The sequence below is a fragment of the Manduca sexta genome, chromosome 13 (assembly GCF_014839805.1).
Source record: "Manduca sexta isolate Smith_Timp_Sample1 chromosome 13, JHU_Msex_v1.0, whole genome shotgun sequence".
Classification (NCBI taxonomy): Eukaryota; Metazoa; Arthropoda; class Insecta; order Lepidoptera; family Sphingidae; genus Manduca; species Manduca sexta.
The window spans coordinates 13,745,769-13,768,692 of NC_051127.1; the positions used below are offsets into that span (position 1 = coordinate 13,745,769).

At 40.2% G+C, this 22,924-nt stretch overlaps 2 protein-coding genes across 2 annotated transcripts in view; one reads left to right on the top strand and one right to left on the bottom strand.

Moving 5' to 3' along the window:
• Positions 1–2,541, top strand: part of LOC115445009 (helicase SKI2W) — a 46,600-nt gene extending 44,059 nt beyond the window's left edge. Inside the window, 1 exon segment of the mRNA XM_037438305.1 lies at positions 279–2,541. Within this exon segment, the coding sequence (XP_037294202.1) occupies positions 279–425 (147 nt within the window). The 3' untranslated portion in view covers positions 426–2,541.
• Positions 2,542–2,709: 168 nt separating this feature from the next.
• Positions 2,710–22,901, bottom strand: LOC115445001 (proteasome activator complex subunit 4-like). Its single transcript, XM_037438155.1, is given in 29 exon segments — positions 2,710–4,233; positions 4,856–5,001; positions 5,156–5,303; positions 5,305–5,390; positions 5,623–5,782; positions 5,947–6,146; positions 6,439–6,572; positions 6,755–6,873; positions 7,284–7,332; positions 7,334–7,481; positions 7,722–7,917; positions 8,180–8,368; positions 8,602–8,729; positions 9,015–9,259; positions 10,963–11,208; positions 11,529–11,791; positions 12,255–12,560; positions 12,950–13,124; positions 13,349–13,439; positions 13,442–14,772; positions 14,958–15,135; positions 15,420–15,573; positions 15,977–16,187; positions 16,258–16,302; positions 16,496–16,624; positions 16,910–17,026; positions 17,826–17,966; positions 22,404–22,491; positions 22,494–22,901. Coding segments are annotated over 29 exon segments (5,937 nt in total). The 5' UTR covers positions 22,633–22,901; the 3' UTR covers positions 2,710–3,858.
• Between the last annotated feature and the right edge of the window lie 23 nt (positions 22,902–22,924).

Below are 22,924 nucleotides of genomic sequence, written 5' to 3' on the forward strand. Positions count from 1 at the left end.
ACGGGTTTAAATTGCAGAGTACAAGTGCGCTAGTTGCGCTTTTGCGTTTCTATGTAACCGTATGTTATAGAACATTAAGTGTCAGCTTATGGGATACTCCGCTCCTATTAGTCATAGCGTGATGTTACATAGCTTATAACCTTCCTCGGTAAATGGGCTATACAACACTATAAAAAAACTCAATTCGAACCATTAATTACTAAGAAAAGCGCGTTCAAACAAACACACGAACTCTTAAGCTTTATATGATAGTATATAGATTCATTTTATTATTACAGCTCCTAGTAGACGTGAAAGACGCAGCGGTAGCTATCGGCGATCCGCAGTTACAAGCAAAAATGATGGAGGCTTCTACCGCAATCAAGAGAGACATCGTGTTCGCGGCCAGCCTCTACACCACACAGAAAGAAGCTGTCACCATCTAGCCCAGAGCCAAAGCTCACGCGGCGCTTAAAAGTCTGCGAGAAATAAAAAAATCGTAACGCGTGTTTAAATACGATTACGTAAATTAGTGATTAGGTAATATGATTTGAGAAGACACTGCAAGATACGGCGATTTTCAATGAACGATCCCAATATTAATCTTCAATCCGACCCCGCGAATAAACCAATCAAAATAAGTCATTTGTAAGTATGTCACAAAACATTGTTCTGATTGGTCCATTTTCGCGACGACGACGAATAAAGCCATTTGGATCGCTTATTTTAAACTTCGCTAGTACCTAAAGCCATATAAAAAACTGCTCTCATTACGCTAGTGAAATAACGAGACAAAAGTGTCGATATAATCCCTAGCATATAAATAGTTAAAGCTCAAGTTCCTAACAAACAACGATTATTGTATACTTATTAATCACGTTGCCTTAGTGTGCGTCCAAATCTGCTAAATGCACGTGATTGGAGACTTGTGCACGCTTGTTAATTTGTCCGCGCTAACTTTAACACAGGTTTAACGCAATCACGTAACAGAGTTAAGGGACCGTTTTGATAAATACATCTCACCTTTGAGTAAACTTTCAAATAGACATTTAATTTATTGAATTATTTAATAAACCAAGCTGCAAGCTGCAGCTATTTAATAAAAAAGCAGCATCGACTCAGTGGAGAACAACCTTTCAAATCAGCTTGGTTTATTAAATAATTCAATAAATTAAATGTCTAAACCTGAGATGCATTTATTAATTTGGCCCTTGGTGAACTTAATATGAGTGCGCGACCTCACTAAGCTGCCAAGTAAAGGTGCACGCGAACTGTTCGGGTGCGCGTTCGTACCGCAATCGCCATATTTGGACGTAATACCTATATACCTATAACCTCCACACACCAATATTGCCTTAGCCTCATAGTACATTATATTGTAATCATCTTTATATTTCTGTATTTTTTCATAGAACGAATATATAAACAGTATTTAATCTGTAGTTATAAAATTATAGTAAATTTTCTCTATAGTACATTAGCTTAGCAATAACCTTTGTAGTTTAACCGCTTAAGTAAAAATAAGGGCACACGAGTTGTAATAGAAAGCTGTCAAAAGAGTCGTGTATTTCGAAGGCTGTACGAAAGTTTTCGAGCACTAGGACGGCGCCAAAGGGGGGCAGGGAGAGGCAGCTGATCCTAGAGGTTCTAAAACTCCAATAAATCACCAAATTCATTCCTAATATTCCGTACGCTCAATTACGCTCTGATCTATGGTATTGTTAAAGCGGGAGAGGGGGAAGGGGAAGGAACATGTGCTCTCGACTTTATCTACAATTCATACTTTTTTCATTCTCCATATCAACTTGCCCCGCCCTGGGCCATCAACTGGCGACGCTCTTGGAGCACAATACAAATATTTTCAACGTGTTTGCACGACGTAACGTTGTTTTGAATTGTCATTCCGAGGGAGTTAAAAATATGATTACGCCACGATTCGTGTGTAAAGACGTTAATTCCAGTGAGCATTTGAACAAAAAGTATTGTTTGATCTAATTTATAGAATTATAAAACATATTTTAAACGTCTAAATTATATTAATATTAAATAAAAATATGTAAGCCAATGAAATGTTCTCATACAATTTATATTATTTTAAAATGGATCAGAAATAATAGTTTGCTGAAGTACATGTCAATCGACCATGACATAAGCTAAAAGATTCTCATGTCATCAAATTTCCATGGTAGATGTACTTGTAATATTTTCTTTCCAATATGATTCCGATATAAGAAATTATACTTGCTTAAGTTTTATGAGAACTTGGAATATATTGCCTATTTATAACATAGTCGTCAGGGTTTCTTATAATATTATACTCTTTATAATATTGTCTGTTAATGTAGCCGGCTGTGAAATGAAGGAGAGCAATATTTAGTGGCTTATTCACTTCAAATCAATATATTTACAGTACCCATATTGTTGTAATTTTTACCAAGTTGAACATATTTATATGCTGGTTATTGCGCATGTGTACAAATAACACCATATATTTATTAATTTAGAGCATCATTCGCATATTTGTATAGCAGGCCAAAGTTATGAATAAAATATTAAACGTAATATTGTTTTTATATTGCCAGCGAGTTAAGCACTGAGGAATATCACCAAAAAATATATCAAATTCGTTGAATAAAAAAAAAACAATGAATCTAACCCGACTCGACCTAAGAACTGCCGAAACAGTTCTCAAGCTACTATAGGATTACGAGATGCAAATAAAACACATAATTTATTAATGCTTTTTAATCAAATGATTAAAAAACAATAGCAATATATTTATACAATTATTTACACACACCCATCAATACTGGCATCATAAAGAAAAAATACACCGTTATTCTATGCATATAAAAGGTATTACTTTTAAAAGTATGGCATAAATTAATGACCAGTTGACCTAGACTTTAAATTTATGGTTATTATAAATCCTTATGGAATTACCTATTATATACGTATTATAATAAGACAGATCGTTTCGGATATATCAATAACCTGGCCACATAAATTGCGACCCGCACCCATAAATATTAAACCAAATATAAATTGTATATAACGCAAACAAAATAGTCATGGAATCTAAAAATTATATATAAATCGAATTTTACAAAAATGATGTCAATTTAGTTTAAAAACTACATTTATTAATGCCTCTGACGCATGATTTTAGATGAAAATAAAAACATATAAAAATAGACGGCCGAGGATACCGTAATTATATTTAAGAGGTTAAAATGGCCTTATATTTTATGCTACAGGATATTAATAACTAGTTCTTGATTGAGGAACTAGTGTAGGATTATAAGTGTATTACATAGTCAGAACATGTTAACCTATGGTTTCCCCTAATTTATAACGATTATTATATTGTTAGTAATGATATGGTGACGGCAGACTGTCCTGTCACTGATGCTTATTCGGAATATATGTTAACTGGTTAGGTATGTTGAGATATAGTATCAACATTATCGGTTATCATACTGAAGTATTAACTGAACCCATACACAAAATGAATGCCAAGTAATTCCATTACCAAAAATGATATCACCGAGAGCAAACCCAACATATTCACAACCAAAATTATACAACTTAACCCGACAAATATTCACATAAAGCACAACAATAGACGCATTAACGTTTAAAAAATACACCGTAATATTTGGTGTAGTCAGGTAACGCGTGAATACGAAACACCCATCGCCTAGCACTTACGAACTATTGAGCTAAGTTTCACTAATGTCCGCCCGCTCCGAGACGTAATCGCTCTAAACAGAAAGATAACCATAACGGTAAACAATAATTCAATCGGTAACCAACACCGTCGCATACAATCGCATGCGGCGCTGTCGTGTCGCGGTCGGCCCGGAGGATGTTCATCGTTCAAGCGCAGTAGGAGGGCGGCGAAGCGAGGTCGGCCAGCAGGTCGAGCTCCTCCTCGGTGAGCTGGTCGCGGTGCTTGGGCCAGTCGTCCTGGTGCGTGCGGCGGAAGTCGGCGAGCGCGAGGCGGATGGTGGTGGGGATGGGGTCGGGCGCACTCGTGTGGCGCGCCAGCTCGGCCAGCACGTCGCCGAGGCGCGCGCCGATGCTGTAGGGGCGGCTGGCGAGGTAGGCGCACAGCCCCAGCACGCCGCGGTGCCGCTCCACCAGCTCGGCGCTGCGACAGCTACGCCGCAGCACTCGCAGCGTGCGCTCCTCGTCGGGCAGCGCGCGGCAGTGCATCAGACCCGTTAGCAGCTTTGCTGCTGATTGACGAACCTACCAAAACAAATTTTAATGTTAGTACCAATGTTCGTGTTACATTTCTTATTTGACTTACCATCATGGTTTGCCACACTCTAATTAAGCACTATGTACTGATTATTATAAGTAGTAATTTCTTATCGATATACAGTGTGTATTCTTAGTTCAGGGACCTATTTAAACACACGGCAGATCATGCTTGCGTGTAACTAATAAAAACGTACGCAATAAACAATAATGATAAATGACAGAGTAAACCTCAACTATTTTTGTAAAAAGTCTAGCAACACGTGGTTAACGTTGTGCTAAGGACTCCCTCCCTCGTCGTTAAACATGCGTCGGTACGATGAACTGACCGAACATCCTCAAGCGATGGTTCACACCTAAGGTTGCTAACGTGCTTCTAGTTGACGCATCGGCGATAAAACCAAAGAAAGGGGCGGGGGTTGCGCGCGGTCTGTCGTTGTCGTAAGAATCGTGTTGAAACATGTTTTGCCGCGCGCAGTGCAATTGCTATATCGTTTTCAAACGCACACAGCGCCCAAAAAAATGTTTAATGGAAATTCCTTCAAACAGGTCCCTCGATTAAACTTACACACTGTAGTTCAAGAATCATAGCCAAATTCAAACACCTCACCTCAACCCTGGGATCGCGCATCAAGTTTAATGTGAAGTTTTCGCATCGCACGGCTCTCTCTGGCTGTTCACACAACCACGGCAGCCCGTAGAACAACAGCGGCTGCGCGAAGTCCAAGCATGTGAGACGTGCCCACCACGATCGCTCTATTATACAAATATAAACGATAATAATAATTTAAATCAACTCGTTATAGATTCATTTTGCGAAATTCTGTATACGTATATGAAGCAGGTATTAACTATAAGTAGTTAATTGAATATGTATTGTGTGTGTGTGTATATATGAGGCAGTACGTACTCTGCGCGAGTTGGTCGAGCAGATGCAGCGCCGTGTCGAAGGCGGCGGCGGTGTGGTGTGCGAGCGCGAGCGTGGCCAGCAGCGTGGCGGCGGCGCGCGGCAGCTCCTCCTGCGGGTGGTGCGCGCCGCGCGCCGCCGCGCACGCCGCGCCGCACCAGCGCCAGCGCCGCGCACGACGCCGCGCCGCCCGCGCCGCCCGACCCGCGCACCACCGCGCCCGTGCACCCGCGCAGCACTGCACACGAACACACTCCTTATTACATACATTGTCATATATCACTCTTCATAATATTATACTAACACGACGTTCTCGTCTTCACAATTCACAAATCCCTAGACACTAATTAGACAAAAACAAGACACCCATCTGCAAACGTACAAATGGTTCAACACACAACACCAAATAGTAGATTTCATAAAACAATCGTGCGGCTAACTCAATTATAAGTATACGAATCGATACTGACCAGTAGTGAGCAGATTAAGAGCGCGAGCGTGGTCTTGCGGTGCTGGCGAGACGTCACCAGCCAAACGCAACGCGGAGTCCAGCCGTTCTACCAACTGTTTGTCGACGCGGTCACCGCGCGTCCCGCCGGCTGGCTCAAGAGTGTCACCTCCATCCGTGGCCTATAAAACCGAGCAATACTCTGTTACTTCAAATGGCTAAATGAAAGATATTACAAAGCCAAAGCTTAAAATGATCCAATCGCCCTCATCAAATGTTTAGCTCAATGTGAACACCCCATTTTATATACTTTGACGGTTATAAAGAGTATCAAAACAACTGTAACCTGCGCGGTGTCGTCGGCGGGTGGCGAGTGCGAGACGTGCGGCGCGTGTGGCGCGTGCGCAGGGTGCGCGGCGCAGGGCTGTAGCGGCGCGGGCGCTGGCGCGGCGCAGGAAGTGAGGCATAGCGCCCCCTCCGCCGTCCGCACGCCGCCCGCCTCCACTGCTGCTGCCGGCGAAGATCCCGACACTGCTGTCTTTATCACTGCAATTCCATTACAACATGTGTAGACACGCAGGATAAGAGTAAAAGTTAAAATTATTGAGCCAATCAAATAATCACTAACAATCACACATACTTCCAAAATAAATGCATATTTTGTGTGTAAATTGAGAGTTTAGGTATCAGAACAACCTAATCAAATACTCATGAAGCATACAAAGTTTTATTGCAGTGCAAATGATGAATGCATCATTTTACTACCGGCACCATAGCCACAAGTGAGCGGCTATAGTTATAATAATCAGCATTATGATAAATACAAATAAAATTTTACCTATGTCTCCATTCTCGTCATATAGCGGCGCAAAACGCGGCTGCAAACTCTCGATAAACTCGGCGAGGCACGGGGCTTTGCTCCTATCACCTCCCGGGAACACCAGCTCCGTGTCAAATATCGTCATCAGGAAACTGAAACAACAACATTGCATTTAAATTGAAGATACCAAAATATTTTATCTATACTGACCTATTAAATTCATTTATTCTAACTGAACATAAAATAACTATATTCAAGGAACCTACGATTTCGTATGTTTACACCAATTTAGTCATTAAAATTATATATTATGTAAGTAAGGTAAATACATCACCTGCCAACAGTCTCGCGAACATTCTGATAAGGATGTTGCAAGAAATTTGCTGCATCCAAACGCTCCAGCAATTTTGACGCCAACGGAGCGACGCGCCATTTCAACGTTCCTAATGTGCCCTGTCAATAACATATCTATGTTATAATCCGACAAATCGCACCGCAATAAATCATGCCTAATAGTTAAACTATTTTTGTTATAATCACTTTTAATTTCAACTGATTTCCATTTCTTCTTGCCGACCTATTTCAGTTCAATTACTGTTTTTTATTTATACAACCAAATGAGAAAACTAGTAAGTGACGTAAGTCTAAAGACCGGCCGTAAACAGATTTATTGAAATGCTTTTATCCAGCGAGACACGTTTAGAATATGTACTGAATAACACAACACGAACGTCCTTAGCGCGTGATTGTAGTTGAAGGACCAATATATTGGGATCCATGCGTCGATCTCTCGTCACTATCAAACGACACGACGTATTCTAGTTGGGTTGGTTTACAGGTAGCAGCGGTGAGTATAAAGATACCTGCAGCACGTGTAGCTTGGCGCACACGACGAACGACGTGTGCTGGTCGGTCTGCGTCGCCCTGCACGGGCGGCGGCACGCACAGCTCCATGAGCCGCCGCAGCACGCCGGCGCCGCGGCACGGGTCCATCTTCTCCACGCCCGTCGCTAGGCACGTGCCCCAGTCTTCCATCGTCTCTGGTGTTACTGACGCTAGACCTGCGGACATATCAGAATGTTTAACTTTCAGTAGCTTTCATTTGAGCTAAACTTCTCGGAATAAATGGTATAATTTTCACTTTTCTGGGATAAAACGCAGTCTGTGTTAATTGTGGATTTCGTTAATTAATTAGTAAAATATAATTATCTATGAAACTAAAAAGTCGTAATATTTCGACCTTAGACACTCGCTAAAGGTTCAAAAAGTGTACTCTGTGGTAAATGTATTAGTATCCTTACCGGTGGTAATAATCTCCATAGCCGCGTCATACATGTACATGGCGTCCTGCCTCCGCCAGTACCTTGGAGTCCGCAGCACGGCGGCAGCCACCTCCGCAGCGAACCGCTGCTGCGGCTCCTGCGTGTCCGCCGCGCAGCGCAGCGCGTGCGAGATGAACTTGCGCGCCACGGATGGACCGAATTGGGCGAATATCATCTAGAACACAAATAGGGTTACTAAATTATATGACCTTAGAGACAGTGTCTGCCTTATCAAGCTATACCGTCTCGCTGATTGACTAGCGTTCAATTCAAAGTGATTGCATCTAGCTCGCCATAAGGCCTCCTGATACATGTGACGAAACCCCTAGATACGCGAATCGAACGTCCGTCTCGTTCAATCAAACACAGACATTCATGTCATACTATGTTTTATCGTATTTGGCACTTTTTAAATTCTGTAACAAATATGAACTCACCCTAAACACAGAGAAGCGCACGCCACTGAACTTGTCCTTGCCCTTCTTCTCCTCAACGGTGAGGAACGCGACGAACTTATCGATGTTGGCATCGTCGTTGAAGAACTCAAAGAGATTACGCTCGCCCTCCTCCATCTCCTCTGGCGGTACGAACTTTGCGCACGCTTGTTCGCTGATAGGAGCTGCGACCTATACATAAACGTGTAGATTAGTATTTGTGTAATGTACTGTAATTATACAATATAAGTTTTCAAATTAAATAAAAGTAGGTTTATAACATTTATAATTGTAAGAAATAAGCTCTATGTTAGTAATTTTAAAGTAGAACTATAAAAAAACAAGATCGTTTGCGTCTTATCAACACGAATATAAAAAGATAATTACAAAATATAATGAAGTTTGTAAAAGGATCTTTTACGTACAACAAGTTTTTCGGGCCAACAGTAGAATCCGTACATATTACTTCTCAGCCATGGTTGATCCCATTCTTCGTCAGTCTTTGGTTCTCTGTCTTCTGACCATATTGCCCATTCGAGATCCTTCCTGTAGCCTGAAACATTTTTCTTCCATAAAATTAATTTGATTATTACGGTTTCTTATAGTACTGTCGAGATAACGGTATTTCATTACGCTACATACATAACATCATAGACAAATTTATTCGTAATGTAGAACTTACGCCAAAGAGATCCCATCATATTATACATACACTAGTTCGTAACATAGTGAGCTATTTTCGATTTTTATTATTCTTATCTAAGTTATCCGTAAATAATATGGCCCTGGATAAATGTTAGTTTTGTGCTATTGTACATGATGAGAAATAAAGATTAACCTGGTATCCTCTTATCCGGTTTCGGCACCCCGGCGACCTGGTAGGGGTCGACGGTGGTCTTGACGAGCGGGCGCTTGCGCTGCTTGAGCGCGTACTGCGTGAGGCGCAGCGCGGCGCGGCGCACGGCGGCCGCCTCGTGCAGCAGCGCGCGCGACACCGCGCCCGCCGCGCGCGCGCTAAACGGCGTTTGCAGCGACGGACAGAACGTCAGCATCTGCATCGCCGCCTCCACGCGCCGCCACTGACTGTATATGTAATGCCATTCGTTTATTAACTAATCCGCTTGCTCACATTACAAGCTCCTATGCTCATCTATCTATACTATTATATAAAGCGGAAGAGTTTGTTTGTTTGTTTGTTTGAACGCGCTAATCTCAGGAACTACCGGGTCAAAATGAAAAATTCTTTTTGTGTTGGATAGCCCTTTGTTCGTGGAGTGCTATAGGCTATATGTCATCACGCTATACCCAAAAGGAGCGGAGCAGTAATGGCTAATCTCAGGAACTACCGGTTCGAATTGAAAAATTCTTTTTGTGTTGGATAGCCCTTTGTTCGTGGAGTGCTATAGGCTATATATCATCACGCTATACCCAAAAGGAGCGGAGCAGTAATGGCTAATCTCAGGAACTACCGGTGTCGAATTGAATAATTCTTTTTGTGTTGGATAGCCTTTTGTTCCTCGAGTGCTATAGGCTATATATCATCACGCTATACCCAAAAGGAGCGGAGCAGTAATGGCTAATCTCAGGAACTACCGGTTCGAATTGAATAATTCTTTTTGTGTTGGATAGCCTTTTGTTCCTCGAGTGCTATAGGCTATATATCATCACGCTATACCCAAAAGGAGCGGATCAGTAATGGCTAATCTCAGGAACTACCGGTTCGAATTGAAAAAATCTTTTTGTGTTGGATAGCCATTTGTTCCTGGATTGCTATAGATTATATATCATGACGCTATGACCAATAGGAGCTGAACAGTAATGGCTAATCTCAGGAATTACCGGTTCGAAATGAAAAATTCTTTTTGTGTTGAATAGCCCTTTGTTGCTAGATTGCTATAGACTATATATCATCACGCTATGACCAATAGGAGCGGAGCAGTAATGAAACATGTTGCAAAAACGGGGAAAATTAATTAGTTTTGAGAGCTTCCGTTGCGTGCGCTGCGTAAACGGTTAAAGTTATGCAACAATGATATATGACGGGATCGTTCCTCTTAAAAAGTTCTACAAAAATATATTATAAAACAAAGTCCCCCGCTGCATCTGTCTGCCTGAACGTGTTAAACTCAAAAACTACCCAACGTATTAAGATGAAATTTGGTATGGAGCCAGTTTGAGACCCTGGGAAGGACATAGGCTCCCGGAAAAATATATAGCGTGACTTTTATAACAGGAAACTTTAGCCCGAAAAATATAATTTATAATGCGATAATTTGCGATAATTAAATTTATAATGCGAGCGGAGCCGCGGGCAAAAGCTAGTTATTATATACACAATTTAGTTTAAAATTTTCATATTATTAATAAAAAGTCTTGTCTGTCTTAGTTCATGATTCTCTTTTATTTATCTTTCGAGATTATTGAATATTCTTACTGAAATAGGTGATCAATAATCATGTGATATATAATTAAACTTTTGCCAAATATATAACATAGAAGTTTGTAATAATAAACCAGTGAATAGTCTTTCAAATAAGTATTCTGAAATCCCACTTTATAAGACCATCGATCATATACGCATAAACCCGAACTTGAAAATACGTCTAGCAATTGATGGAATATCTCACCAGAAATCAAGAATAAAAAAATTCAACTCGTCAATAACCATTAAATCCTTATAATAGTCGTACAAAGTTCAACACATTATAGGCAAATTTTAAAATTGTCAAGCAATAAATATTATCAATAATCCCTATTATTACAAATGTATGACACAGTATACTCACGCATTAGGCGTCTCCATAATATCGACAAGCTCCTCAACCAACTCCTTATACAGTCTCTCAGTGTTATCCGACGAACGCACTTCGTTCTCGACGGCGTGTTTGAACTGCTCTGCGAACTGTGGCTCGTTCAGTTGATCCTCGCTGATCAAACGACGCGCTGCATCTACCACTGAGTTCGTCATTACCAGCCGAGTGTTGATCGTTGGGAAGTGACGGTGCAGTGTTTCGTTGAAGGCTTGCTCTAGTCTGAGTAAAAATGTAAGTATATTTGATAAGAATAAGTTTACCATAATATTTTAGTGGAAAGATCTATATGTATCATTTTCCAAAGTGGTGTATAATGTTTCTATCTAGGCACCAACTTTCTCAAATGATTTGCACAAAGGATTACGTAGAATTTATAAATTTGTTTTTTAATTAGACGATTGTGTCAACGGTCACACTTTTTGATAAACTTGATCATCATTATTTTTGATTAGAATTACTATGTCCACATGATTTTTAAAATAATAGTAATTTTCAGTGTCCGTCTATTATCCCCTCTACCCTCGCAGTCAGCTACTTACTTCACAATGCTAGGCTTTTCACTAAGCGGCGCCTTGAGTATAGCGGGCCACAGCGTGCGCACCACGTCCCAGTCCTGCTTGGCGACGAGCGGGCCGGTCCTCGGGCCCAGGATGATGAACAGCGCGCCCTTGTGCCGCGCGTGCCACTCCTCGCCCTCGCCGCCCGCCAGCAGCAGCGACGACAGCGTCGGCACCAGCGCGCGGTACGAGTACGGGTAGTGGCTCAGCATCCAGTATAGGCGGATTTGGGAAAGGATGCGCACCTATGAAATCACATGTTTAAACTATCATACAGTTTGATCTAGATTTTTCTGGTAGATAAGATGGTGTAGAATACGAAAAAAAAACTTATTATCAAATAACGCATTTAATGCGATTGGTTTAGTTGCCTTTACAACTATTTGAAAAGCAACTAAACAACTACCTATATGAAACAAGTAATGTTCTGGACAATCAGCTATATATTTTATAAATATTTCATTATCGATTTGATTATAGACACAAAAGCAATTTTGGCCATTCCATCCACGAAGACGCGCAACATCACTTTTTAAGCGGAAGTTTTGAGGGCTGTCGCGTGGTAACGGGACTCTTCCAAGCCTCTGCCTCAACGCTATCTATCGTAGTGTGCGTGTGCATTCATACTGCTCACGCACACTGTAAGCGATTAGGAAAGGCAGTTGGGCGCGACCTCGTGGATGAAATGATCGATATTTATCATCTCACCGAGCTGTAAGTGTTGACGGCGAGTTCGGCGAGCGCGTTCAACGCTTTAAGCGCGGAGGGCGTGATGCCCGCCTCGCACACCAGGTCCAGCCGCGCGTCGTCCTGCAGGCGCGCCGCGTCCGCCGACAGCATGCGCAGGCGCGCAGAGCCCGCGCCGTCCGTGGCCGCGCCCCCGCCGCCGCCTGCGCCCGCGCCGGGCCCGCCGCGTCCTTCCAGCGCACGCTCCAGAGCGCCGTATGAGCGCAGGCGCGCCTCCAGCCCCGGCCCACCACGGGACCCCTTCGGCATCACTACACGGTCCCACACCTAGCGGATCATGATGACTTTCATTTCAGGATCACTATTATTTGTATTTAATTCTAATATTAGAGGTTATTAGCAGTTTTGATACCACATTAAAAGAACTTTAGATAGTTACTTTTAAGATTGATTTAACTAGTGTAGTTATATTGCGTGCACGGTACGGCGTCACCCTGGTTCTGCATTCAAGTCCCGGGTCGGGTAAACGGATATTGTGTTTTTCTACACAGTATCAGTCCAGAGTCTGAAGTGTGCCCTACATCGGGGTAAGTTCGCCTCCTGACATGGGGCGGAACACACGTGATAAAAAGTCGGTGCGTTGATTGCACCTTCGTCTATCATTTTAAGGATCAATGCGTGATGTGTTTTTTTACGATAAAAAAAAGGCTAAATACCTGTATAAGCATTTCGAGTCCTCTAGTATCGTCACTTTTGTCAGCGAGCATTCGCGCCTGCACTTCCACCAAGAGGTCTATAAGGGACTTGCGCAAGTTCATGCCATCCAACGTCACTTTGAACTTTACCCCATTGGTATATGGCAGAGATGTTGCTGGCACTTGGGATTGTATACTAAAAAACAATATTCGTTAAAAAAACCGAGGCAATTGCTAGTTGAGTTCCATAACCTATCACTTTCGGTTTCCATTTTAGTATTAAGGTATCACAAATATGTTACCCCATACACACATTGTTAAAAGAATAGAAGTTTTAAATAATAATAATACACCGGGTGATAACATTTCTTGGAAACTTAAGGTACAAAATTCCAAAAAATTATACAAATATATACTTACAGCATAACACTATCCTCTTCAGGTTGTGGCAAAAACGTCCCGCAAGACAACGCTGCACTAATTATATAAAAGCATCTGAGCCTCCTCTCCTACACATATTCCTTTCACCAGACAACCACTGGCGAATCCTAAGCAACTCCGGCTTTAGATACCTATCGAGCAACATCTGAGCACAGTCTGCCTCTGCCTTGGAGGGCACATGCCACTTGAAGTCCACTTCTTTTAGCAAACAACCATAGCCCCACTCTCGAATAGGTAACCATTTCTCTGGTGCTGCAGAGTAATCTTTAGGCGAGCTCCTCCACTCCTTAAGGTCGATAGAGCTTAATGACGTCAGCATATGGCTTAAAATCTCGCAAGCGCGATTCAAGGCGTAATTAGCATGTAATTTCAAAGCCCTGTCCAATATCTCTATTACATTAGGAACGTATTTTAAGAGGACAACACCATCACATTCCACGACATGCATTAGAAGGACTAAGCGGTACATGAGGTCGCGTGGAGGATTCTCTTCGTGTAAGGCCTCATCACTCGCCAGAAGCTCTTTCAATTCTTCGCACAGGGTCGGCAGGAAAGCCGCCAGCGTGGCTTCTGGGTTCACACGTGCGAATACGCGTAGCAACACACCAACCATGCTCCCAGACACGTTCGTCTCAAACGTCGTCTGTGTGGCAAACGCCTTAAACTTCCTCAAGGCTTCTTTAAATATTTTAGGAGAGCTCTGCATTAATACCGCAGTAGCTGCGGACGACAATGCAGTCTCCATGACTGCATCAGTCTTGCTCCTAATTCCATCAGATTCCTTCGTATCTAAACGCACATGTTCCAGCACACTGGACTCAATAATGTTGAAGAGTCTGTCGAAGAACACCAGCACGAAGTCTTCGAACTGTGCTGTTGACTCGCAGGTTAGGAGTTCTTCTTCTGTCAAATCAGGCCAGTACTCGTGCGCCGAGCTACAGTCTATGAATGGCACCATCCAACTGAAGATTAGTATGAAATGCAACGAGACTAAGGTCTTTTTTATGTCGTTCGGATCTAGACCAGGCAGTACGGCTAATAAGAGTGGGACTACATGGGTTGGACCTTCAGGGTAATCGGCGTCGGGGCCTCGAAGCAACGGCCTCGCCACTGCAGCTACCGCAGACATGGCAGCGGTTACCCTGTGTGGCTCAGTCAAAGACGTCAATGAAGTTTTTAGTCTCTCTACCAGGGGCGGCACTACTACAGCTGGTCGCAATGTGGCCAAGTTCTGAAGAGCGATCGAAATATCCAGGGAACCACTTCGACTGTACACAGCTTGCAGCGTCGGCTCAAGGACGATATTAACGAATTCCGAGATGTCTTTCTCTGTCAGCTTGTATGCATCTGGTGTCTGATTCTCCCAGCTATCTCTGAACCTCTTTTCACGCTCTCGTCGAACCCTAAAATGAAGATACACATAATAATTTCTTAAATCATTGACATCCATATCCATATATTCTTGCAGTTCATGGTAACATACAAAATTTTATTATTTTTTGCATCCAAAATATTTTTGCACCATGAATCAACAATGCTATCCAATAAACATAAAAACAAGTATTAACCCTCCAAAATCCAAGCTTACCTGTTCAAAAACTCCCTTGCAAGTTTTCTAAGCAGATCACGCAATTTGTAAGACCAGCGGCCGGCGTTAGCGCTGTGCAGGTAGCTCTCTACACCGCCGAGGAAGCTTCGCAAATGCTTCAACACCTGGCCGTCCGGGCATATACTCCAAACAATCCATGATGCCATGTGTTTTGTGTCTAGAACATTACAGGAATTATAAAAAAAATGTGCAATTATGGATTTTTGGTTTACCAATGTGTTCTATATTATTTGAATTATTTAAAGCTATATTGGGAATAATAGGACGCTCGATGACAGGAAAAGGTTGGTATGTAACAAATGTTACGCTGATACTGCAACTGAACTGAACTGAGACGGAAGGCCATAAAATGTAAAAATGATAAAAAACTGAAAATTAAACGACATCAAATATTATTGAGAACATTTAGACGTTATGCAAAATATGCACTCTTGAAATTACCTAAAGAATGAAGTTGACATATTTGCAAATCTTTGTATGCCACTGGTAGATTCAACGCGTGCAGGAAACGCGTGAACATTTTGCCCACGTGTGGACTCCAGTCGATAGCACCTGGGTTTCTCTTCGCTAAACCAGCGAAAAGAACCATGAAATCCTGAAAAAAAAATGTATCTAAGTGACACAGAAAAAAATGCACCTTATAACAAGATTTTAACAGGAGTGCATACCGACCAAGATATAGAACACAGCTACACTGTATTTTCCAAATCTTCCTTTGGGGGATATTTATTGAATATCATTATATATAACCGCAAACAAATCGCAGTGCATCGATTGTAATTCATACTAAAGAGTCGCGTTATTTCAGCCAATAAATATGAACGCTTTTAATAACAAAAAGTTTAAGCACAGTCTACATTCAAAGTCTTGTTTGTTAGCTAATACCCGTACAAAAGCCTGTGAAATTGAAAGCAAAACTATACAAGAAATTGATTGGTAACAATTTTATATCGCTAAAGAACCAGCAACATGTGTATAAGAACCAAAAAAGTTCTCACCCACACACCACACTGCGAGTTGTAGCACGTGTCCCATAGAGTCATCAGTTCGTCGAACCACAGCTGGTGGCCCTGCGCCGCGTGCTTCGGATGCAAAGCCACCGGCAGGAACATCACCAGCTGGCTGATCGGGAACGTGTCCGTCGACCACGGATTGATCTGTGGCAGCAACTCCGCTAGAATCTCCTTCGTCGCTTCAACTTCGAAATATCTGAAAATTGTTTTCTTATAGAAATATTGCAGTTTAGATAGTATATTTTGATATTAAGGTGTTTACTTACGGTCTTGCGCACTTCACCATCGATAGATAGGATCCTTCCAGCGAACTAGAAACATACAAATAACATTAACCCGAGAAGATTTAGTAGAAATCGACAAGGACACCATGCAAACCCTGCCACCGTGTTTGACTCCAAGAAGGTGAAGGACGAAATGTGACAAATGATACATGAGCTCACACCATCTGCCACCCAATGTGCGGACATAAGCATACCCCTGTTACATTTTTTTTTTAATTACGTTGGCAGTTCGCTTTCGTGTTTCCCCGCGAGGCCGAATAATTGTAAAGCGTCGTCTAGCCCGTGGCCCGACAGGAATTTGCGTATCATATCGAGCATATCGCCTCCTTGTTTGCCAGAACGTTTTGGCCTGAACACACATGATAATAAATAAATACAAATAAAATGAATGTGCAATGACGACTCATCTAATATATTACTTTGGCCAGTTAATCTTGTTTTAATTTGTGTAGCGTCGAATCGCGTTCACTGTAAGCGTGTGTTCACACTACTATTTAATCGTGAATATTATCCTGACGTAGTAATAGTATAATGTTGTTTATAATTAACCCTAACCAAAGAAATATTTTGTTTAATTTATATATAAAAACATACGTATTCATGCTTGTAATAGGTAGGAAGTGAAGGAACTTACTTCAAGTAATGATACATTCCGATGTGTAAGGAACTGGTGCTGAACAATTTCTTCCCCATATCGTAAAGAGGGCGCCACGGGAGAGTCAGTTCTTCGGGTGAAATTAATTGTCTTTTCCTGTAATCATGACGTCACGCGAACTCAATCAACGATCGGAGAGTGCCAAAGCGGAAACCAATAGTTTATTGCCAAGATATAAATATTTCTTGGCTTATGTGAACAATGCTGTTAAAATTCTGTGGCATGCCTATCGCCTCTCACTATTGAGACGTAAGGACAGCGGCACACGCGATGCTTTTGGCATCGGTGATCATAAATTTATACTTTATATGATAATTTATTGCTAGTGATAGAAGTTATGTAGTTACTTTGATGCTGTATTGTATTTCGACAACTTACATTTTTTAACCATAGTATCTAATAGCGTATTTTACGTATTTTTGTTCATCAATTTTATGAAATATTTACGTCACAAAAATTCTAACACAGAAAGAATGTTTAAAATCCGGTAAAAAAACAAGTTATAATTGTATGAATTGTAGTACAAGAGATAAACAAAAAGCAGGGCAATACGCGCACATGACGTCATCGGTAATTACGATACGTACGCAAGAAAGAGATGAAGCGATAACCCTACCTCGGGCCCACTCCTCTCCTAATAAATAACATAAGAAGTACTTTCTCATTCATTAACCAATTTTAATGCAGGTTTCACAGTAGGGGTTATTTTTAGTACTATTTACTATTACATGTAGAATAACAAAAAATATTCATAGGAAAATATACAAGTGTCCAGATAATATTAGTAGCAGTAGTTATGAGTTTTTTTTATGTTTCAATTTTAGACTCGTATGCCCTCGAAAATATCCCTATAAAAGTCATTTAAAATGAATGCCAATCATAAATTAAAACTTACTTTGTGAGCATAACAAACATTGTGGCGAACTTGTGAATCTTGCATGGCTCGAGATCTGGAATGATGACTAGTTCGTAAGCTAGTTTTATTAGAGCAATGTGATCCTCCTTGCCAAACTTCAATCCGTAGATCCGCATATATCTGTAATAAACAATAACTTTTTTGATTTTGACTACTTCCAATCAAAATGGTAATTTTTCACATCCTTCTTATATTATAGTTGCAAATTTTTGGTGATATTTAGAGGCAACGAAAACCGCTAAAAGAATTTGGATGAAATGTGGCACATAGATAGGCCTTATATCGGATCAACACGTAGTAATAAAAGTACACGGTGGGACTTTAAATCCAGTAGAGGCCATTCACATGCTCGAAGCCCCGAACGAGCAGATAATAAAACCGAGCTAAAATCTAAACTTAGAGTATGCGCAGACGCGTGACCATTTTTCTTTCCCGAAATACAACAGAGTTGTCAGCGACCAACGGTCAATATTTTGTTTGTATACAATTATAGTAGAATATACTAGACGATCAAAATGTAACTTCACTACGAACTACTTACATCGTTACATGTTACCATTCATGAATATTGTATACGTCCTTAATATAATATGTAGGTATCCTACATTTGATCGTTGTGCTATAGCTCTCCATAATCTAATCAAGGGACACCCACAGTCACGGGATACATGGTGGTTATAGCAATTAATTGAACTGTGGACTGTTAAAGGAATATGATGATTATTCTACTCTCTTGGTTTACGATAACGCATAGTTACCTTGGTATCTCATTTTTAAGGGAGCATTACGCACACCTAATATCTTTACATGAGCGGAGATGTTCACTAATCATCAAGTGACCCAATTTCTCGCTCGCTTATAAATTACGGATGGTAGGACCAACGTACGTGAGGATCCGCTTGTGTAGACTTCAACGTCTTTTTCTACTGCCAAGTAGTAATGTGCACGCACGTTCCTGTTTCGACCATTGTAGCCAGCCTAACTATTTGGCATTATGACGCTTAAAATCTAACCTTTCAGAGTAATGAGCGCGCAGTACTTTGGGATTTAAAATCTTGATGATGTTCTTTTTTTGTGCAGTTATATCGCTAACCATCAGGCCAGTCGAGAGACATGCTCATCTTGTCATTCAGTTACATAAAAAAAAAGGCCATGAATAATTTAAAAAAATAACGACAATATCGAGATCCCATTATCAAAGGTCGAGTATTTTTTTAAACTGGTTATTTTCCACATTGTAATTCTTAGTTTTTGTGCGTAAGTAATAACGCATTTCAAGAACGTAACAGAATTTCCGACGTGTAATTTACAGATTCAATGTGATATAGACATCGCAATAATTGCTTAAACTTGTCCGGTGTACGTGTTTAATTTAAAAATAGTTAATTACGTGGATATCAATTGTCATTGTCGAATGTGTACATATTATTAAGTATGTGGGTATGAATTATGCCTTAAGTTGCTTCGCATTGGTGTGTAAAACAATTAAGCTTATTTTTTTAAATAATTTGCCTTATTGGTTTAGACTCTGCATCCTTGAACTATTAACGGTGGAGTACGAAGTTCAAATCCTAAACCAGGCAGCAAATATTAATGCAAATTTTGGTGTCCCATAACTCAGAATTTAAACAGTTAAACCAATTTTAATAAGTTTCCCCTGACAAAGGGCTATACTTAGTCTGGCCATAAATACTGTTACACTTAATTATAAAAAATATTACATTTGAATTTCGAATCTGTCATTTTTATACGATTGTTCATTGTGTTTTCTCATTTTGGCGCCAATACATTGTAAAATATTTTGCGATATTAAAATGGTGTGGGGTGATAAAGAGAACCGAATCGCTGTGATAGCATTACACAAAGTAGGTATGGAGCCAAATGCAATTTTTAAAACTCTCCATACACTTGGTATTAGTAAAATGTTTGTGTACCGGGCTATTAATAGGTACAATGAGACCTCCTCTGTTTGTGACAGAAAAGATCTGGCCGTCCACGTAGTGTTCGTACGAAAAAGGTGGTCAAAGCAGTAAGGGAAAGAATTCGAAGAAATCCTGTCCGAAAGCAAAAGATTTTATCTCGGGAAATGAAGATAGCACCTAGAACCATGTCGCGTATTTTAAAAGATGACTTAGGACTTGCAGCCTATAAGAGACGCACTGGCCATTTCTTAACTGATAATTTAAAGAAGAATAGGGTGGTAAAATCGAAACAACTACTGAAGCGGTACGCAAAGGGAGGTCACAGAAAAATTTTGTTTACGGATGAGAAAATGTTTACAATTGAGCAACATTTTAACAAACAAAATGACCGTATTTATGCTCAAAGCTCTAAGGAAGCTTCCCAATTAGTCGACAGAGTGCAACGTGGACATTATCCGACTTCAGTGATGGTTTGGTGGGGTGTTAGCTATGAAGGAGTGACTGAGCCATATTTTTGTGAAAAGGTATCAAAACATCGGCACAAGTGTATCAAGATACCATTCTTGAGAAGGTAGTTAAGCCCCTTAACATCACCATGTTCAATAACCAAGTATGGTCCTTCCAGCAAGACTCGGCGCCGGGTCATAAAGCTCGGTCCACGCAGTCTTGGTTGGAATCGAACGTTTCGGACTTCATCAGAGCTGAAGACTGGCCGTCGTCTAGTCCCGATCTTAATCCGCTGGATTATGATTTGTGGTCAGTTTTAGAGAGTACAGCTTGCTCTAAACGCCATGATAATTTGAGTCCCTAAAAACAATCTATACCGATTGGCAGTGAAGAATTTTCCCATGGAAAGAGTGCGTGCTTCTATTGATAACTGGCCTCATCGTTTAAAGGACTGTATTGCAGCCAATGGAGACCACTTCGAATAAGCTTTTTATATTTTTAATTGTTTTATATTTATGTATTAAACTGACACACTGTAAAAGTAATAAATGTTATTTGCAGTTAACAATTTTCTTTTTTCTTTATTACAATATTTATGGCAAGACTAGGTATATAGAGTTATCAAGGCTACTTGTTTATTCTGAAAGAATTTAATACAAAATTAGAGACTATGCATACATATTATTAACAAGCATGGCTTGTATGCAATAGTTATGATATTGTGTAAGTACTATGAAATAAGATATTGCATAATTATAATGAACAAATCTCGAGTTATCATACTATAATACTAAGGTCACTCAAATTGTTTGGTTTTCAGGAAGTTTTGGGTAACAGCCAGCATACGAGACACTCTCATACTATTGCCAAAGGTTAACTATTAACCATTTAGTGTAACATATAATGCGTCACACTGTCTGTATTTAAAAGTTACCAATAGTTTTTGAAATTAATAATTATTTGGGTATACTCAAATTTGTTCTAGATATCAGGTGATGACTTTTAACAAAGACTTGTTAAGCAGCTAAAAAAATATAAGAATTGCATCATATTTTGGCTCTATAAAACTAGTTACAAGTAATGCTTTAACTTATTATCAGAAATCAAAAGGTGTTATGAGACACCGAGGGATGAGTGTAAGTACTCAGATCAGAGAGGAAAAGTTAGAAACCATAAATTTACACATACTATTTGGTCATTTTATACATTTTTTTTATGTACCAGCAGCTAGGAGCAGTATGTGCCCAATTGTTTATTGTTTTTGATATGGCCTTTGTTTGCTCTTACCTGGGTGGCAAATTTTGGGTCAACCCCATTCAGTAAAAAACCCATGTTATACTACTGTATTTTTATAAAATTCAAAGTCACTTTACTATGCAAATTTAACAAGCAATGTTTGAAGGATATAACAGTTAAGGTTGCTTGATTATTATAGTTATAATAAAATCATACATAAATCTCCAAGTCAGGCAGTGATATTAGGTTGTCAACTCTGTATCAGCCTAGATTTTATTGAACTTGTCCACAATATAGTAAAAGGCTTTAGACAAGAAGGATGAAATGATCTTTCGGGAGGGGGGGGGGGGGCTATTATATCATGGGACAGAATGCATGCTGCAGAACATAGATGCACCTGTTGCGCCTCTGCCCAATCCTTCGAGGATATGAAGTGTGAGTGTATTTGTGGAAATCTATTTAAATCCTCATTGTGATTTTCATGTGCTTTGTTTTCATTTTTATTTATAAAATGAAAAATGCCAAGTCATGATATGTAAATATATTANGTACACAATATTTTGGGTATTACATTCATCACTCATCATCATCATTTCAGCCAGGAATCGTCCACTGCTGGATATAGGCCTCCCCCATTGAGCGCCATAGGGACCAGTACTGGGCCACTATTATTTACAAATTAAAATAAGGATAATGTTAATGTTCACCGTATAAATGACGTCAAGTCTGATAAAAATGGTTATAGTCAAATGAGTGGGAAGGAATGCCATGATGGCAAATTGACATCACCTTATTTACATTGCATGTGTGTGAAGGAGATAGATAATACTATAACTATATGTTGATTTTATATAAACAATCAATTGAGACGATTGCAAAAAATACTTATATGGGTAACCCACTTATACAAATGAAAAGTTTTATAAAACCAAGATAAAAAATATATATTTACTTCATGAGTCTGGAAGACCATACCCCGCAGGCCGGTTTCATCTCACGAAGCATCACCGCTTTTGCCAGATTTGTTTTCACCTGCTCTAAAACCGGGTGGATTCTTCATCCAGTTCACCAGCATATGGCAAGATGTGATTTGCCAAAATTTCCTTTTGTGGTTTGAACCCCAGAGCTTCTATTCGCTCTGGAGTCGACACTAAAAACTCATATTCATCGTCCTGGATCATCTTGAAGAATTTTATGACGTTTTTGTATCAAAAATTACGAGTCACTTATGTTGTCCTTATTTACCGGTGGCAACATGAGCACAACCACCGCAAATGCACCTAACAACAACACTATTAAAAATTTTCGCTCCTACTTTATTATAAATACAAATCAATTCAACATTCAATTTACACAAGTCATCAAATATTTCTCAAAAAATCCAATTCAATAAGTACGTGCTTACGACACGTTCCTTTTCACGAAACTTTGACATCCGTATTTTATTGTATAGATAAAACATAAAACATTGAT